Consider the following 3,890-nt stretch of genomic DNA (forward strand, 5'->3'; position numbering starts at 1 on the left):
CATAGACATAATCGGGGCACTTCGTTCTCCTTTGAAAAAAATGACCAAATTCAGAAAACATTACCAAATCAGAGAAAAACCTTTCTCTCCCTTCGGATGCCGTTTATCATTCGTCCGTCTTTATCGTGCACCATCACACATTGTCGTTTACTGTTATATTTTCTTGCTTTTCTCTTCGAAAATTGCATAATGCTTCCCTAGTAGAAGCTTATGTATCCAACTTCAGTGGAAAAGCTCATATCTGGTTAAAGGGTTTTGCTTCAGAATTTAATTTGGGCCTAACTTTTTTTTTTTTAAAATGTTTATTAAAAGCTTAGAAGGGCCCCTCTACTGAAATGTTACTTTATTTTACGATCAAATTCAAATATCCGAAACAATTAAAATAAATTCACGGGACATGTCACTTTTTTTAATTTGTTTGTTTCATCGAAACACAGGCAAAAAGAATCTTTGCTGCATCAAAGCAATAAATTTGCTTTGACCCTGTTTAAGCCCCCTTCTGCTCATTATCCATAATTAAGTATATCACAACTATAATTTACGATAAAAATTGACAAATGATTATTAGCAGTTAATAATATTTTGAGCTTAAATGAAAAGTTTATCAACAATATTTAAGCTAAGAAAAGGCCTAAACGTATTGTTGCCGAAGACTCTTTTTAATACCTGTAATTGATTACTTTAATTGTAATTTTAAAATCGACTCCTAATGTCTTATCTGACTTGTAGTTACATGATGATTGGTTTAACATTCTTTTAAACATTTCAACGTTTTTACGAAAAAAGAACAGAAGTCTCAACATTTTTCGACTTTCAAGTTTTAAGAGAATAACACTTAATGGCAATAATTAATACATTCACTCCAATTATAGATTTGTAAATTTAAAAACTCAAATTAGAAGGATAACACTCAATGGCAATAAACCTCTGAATTTGAATATTCACTAAAGCTATATAAACTTCAAGATCAACAAATTGCCGACTAGACTTTCTACAACAAGACTTTGTCTTATTTCGCTGAAAATGATTCACAGATTCCACGTAAACGGGACAATCTTAACTAAATCGAAGCATACAAATCACAACTAATAATAACGATAAAAACAAACTGTAGCCAGAGTAGTTCCAGTTGCCGTTTATATTACGAATTAGAAAATACATAATTCTTAGGGTCGGAAAAAAACCTTGTCACATACAATTAAAGTAGCACAATATTAATATTTTTACCATTGTTTTTTTGAAATATATATGAGTATTAACGAATGTCTAAGAACATAAATTAAGGAACGTGGACAGTAGAAAAATTATGTCGGTTTTTGTCATGTTAGCTAATATAAAGTACAAAAAATATAAAATAAAACTCGTGTATTTTTTTTATTTTTTTTAATTCTTAGTTACATAACTTACATTCACTCGTTCTTATATGATACATAGGATTTAATAACAAGTTATGATAGACTTGGTAAATTGTTTTACAAGGTATAAAGTTGAAGGGTGGAGCATATATTATATGGTATTGAAGTAGCCACTAGAAAACATGGATATGAATGAATATCTTGGGACAGGGTAAGGTGTTCCAAATACTCTGCCCCTAAAAAAGCAGGACATCAACATTTTGCATATTTTTTAACCTTCTTTCTCTGCAATTTTCTCTGAATGGAGTGTCTCTTTTTTAACTCCAAAACGGGAGAGAGGCCTCCATGAAAAGCATCATAATCATAGTTCATGTTCTGAAGTGATTGGTGAACCATTTCGGCTGGGAAATTCAACACAGCCATTGACCCGCGCATTGCTAACGCAGCTTGGTCGTAAGCCAAAGCAGCAGCCTCGGCAGTGTCGAAGGTTCCCAACCAAACCCTCTCTCCGTTCCTCGTTGAGTCCCTTATCTCTGCGGCGAACTTCCCCCACGGCCTCCTTCGAACTCCTCTGTATGAAACGGGGGAACTCGATTCATGAGACTCTGCTGTTGCTGATTCCAAAGACTCTGCACCAGCCTCTGCCAGAACCTCGTAAAGAAGCATTTCCTCTGAGTCATTTTCGTTGAAAGGAAGGAAGGGAAATTCAAGGTTTGAGTTTGAAAAAATGAAAGACGAATCCATTCCCAACTCCAAATTAACAAGCTAAAATAGTGATTGTTTAGAGCTCTGTTTGTTCTGTTCTGTTCTAGAATTAGGAATAGTTTGGTGTGCGCGCTTATATATAGCCGTGCGATGCTTGGCATAGAGAAGGGATGATTTCATGAATGCATGGCCATTTGTGGTGGTTGATGGGACCCAAATGTTAAAGATGGATGCACGTGAGTCAAAGGACTTGAATGGCGGCTAGGGCCAGGTGGGGTTCATTCAACGTTGCATGACATCAAATTTATGTTTTGGAAGTTTTTATACTCTTTGGAGTGGCTATATACATTCAGACTCGTACCATTTTTTGTTGTCTTTTTCTCTTTCACATTACTGCTATACATAACCACTGCCCAAAGTCATGTTCGATTGAATAAGGAACCATTGAAAGGTTGTCCCGGGTAACATCTGAATTTCTATCTCCACGATCAAACAATGCTTATATCTGTCTTTCATTGGTTAATTTTGGATTCAAATGTTTCGTGCTGATTTTATTTATTTTGATTCGCATAATTTGTTTTATTTTGGAGCATCTTTTATTCGTCTTTATATATATATATATATATATATATAGTTGAAACATGTCACGGTCTCACAAAGATACAAAAGTGAAGAGCCAGGTTCATGGCATGGTGGATCTCGATTAGTTTTGGTCAAGCTTCCCTTTGAGCTTATCCTGTGATTGGGCCAATTCGGAACACTAAGTAACCGATAATTTTAAATATAAGGAGCCAAATAAAACTCTTTCAGAGAATGTATTATTGAACTGTCCTATGAATTTTATTAGAAAACTGGCTCCTAGCTAGCTGATTGAAAGCAACTTTCAAAGGAGAAAAGAATGTAACAGGAATTAAAACGAGGAGCGTAACAAGCCACAGGAAAAGAACACAGCAAAGAGGAACTACCTAGGCATGGATAGGGTACACTTTACTTTTCTCTGTCATTTTGGGAGTTGTTTGGTAATATAGGTGGTGGGAGCATGATCATGGTCCCCCCCCACTCATATGATAAATGATGCACTAGAATTAACTCATGCACGATTAAACACCTTTTTATTAAAAACAGTTTATAGTTTTATAAGAAAATTTATATTTTTTCAATTTATTTTAATAAATTTTTCATATAACTTTTTAAATCAGGTTCTTTTTATATTTTATGTTGATACCCAAACACATTTTTAATAGGAATGCTTTTACAAATAAAAATGCTTTTGCTTTATTACTGCGTATTATTTATTCAAAAATGTATTAGGGCACCGAAATTTTTGTATAAGTTTTCATCAGTTAATGGTTTTGTTATTTATTGATATAAAACTAGTTATCAAACTAATGATTTAATTATATTTAGCTAATCAGTGATAAATGATTAATCTGTTAATTACTGTATATATCTTATTAATTTACCCTTAAGTTATACAATTTACACGTAATTCATATATATTGATTTCTCTCAAATATGACAACGTAAATTTATTTAATTTTAAATTTTAACATATTATATTAAATTAATATGATTTAATTTATATTATTTTTAAAATCATTTTTCACTTAACATATCCTAACATAAAATTTATTTCGCATAGTTAATTATTATAACAATCGCTTATTAAAACAACCTGTTGTTTTTTAACTAATTCAAATACACAAAGTAATTTTAACACAAAAAAAAAAGGAAGAGAAAGGAAAGGAAAGAAAGTGGAAAATAAATGGAACAACGCATGCAAATGGTCCGTTCCATAATTTGGAATGGTTTAGATAAATGCATGAACCT

At 32.5% G+C, this 3,890-nt stretch overlaps 1 protein-coding gene across 1 annotated transcript; it reads right to left on the minus strand.

The window, feature by feature from the left end:
- Positions 1 to 1,607: 1,607 nt before the first annotated feature.
- On the minus strand, positions 1,608 to 2,099 carry LOC113862067 (ethylene-responsive transcription factor 1B-like). The gene has a single exon (XM_027495221.1). The coding sequence runs from the start codon at positions 2,097 to 2,099 to the stop codon at positions 1,608 to 1,610; it is 492 nt and encodes a 163-aa protein (XP_027351022.1).
- Between the last annotated feature and the right edge of the window lie 1,791 nt (positions 2,100 to 3,890).

Source organism: Abrus precatorius, unplaced genomic scaffold, assembly GCF_003935025.1.
Source record: "Abrus precatorius isolate BTA unplaced genomic scaffold, Abrus_2018 Scaffold3, whole genome shotgun sequence".
NCBI lineage: Eukaryota > Viridiplantae > Streptophyta > Magnoliopsida > Fabales > Fabaceae > Abrus > Abrus precatorius.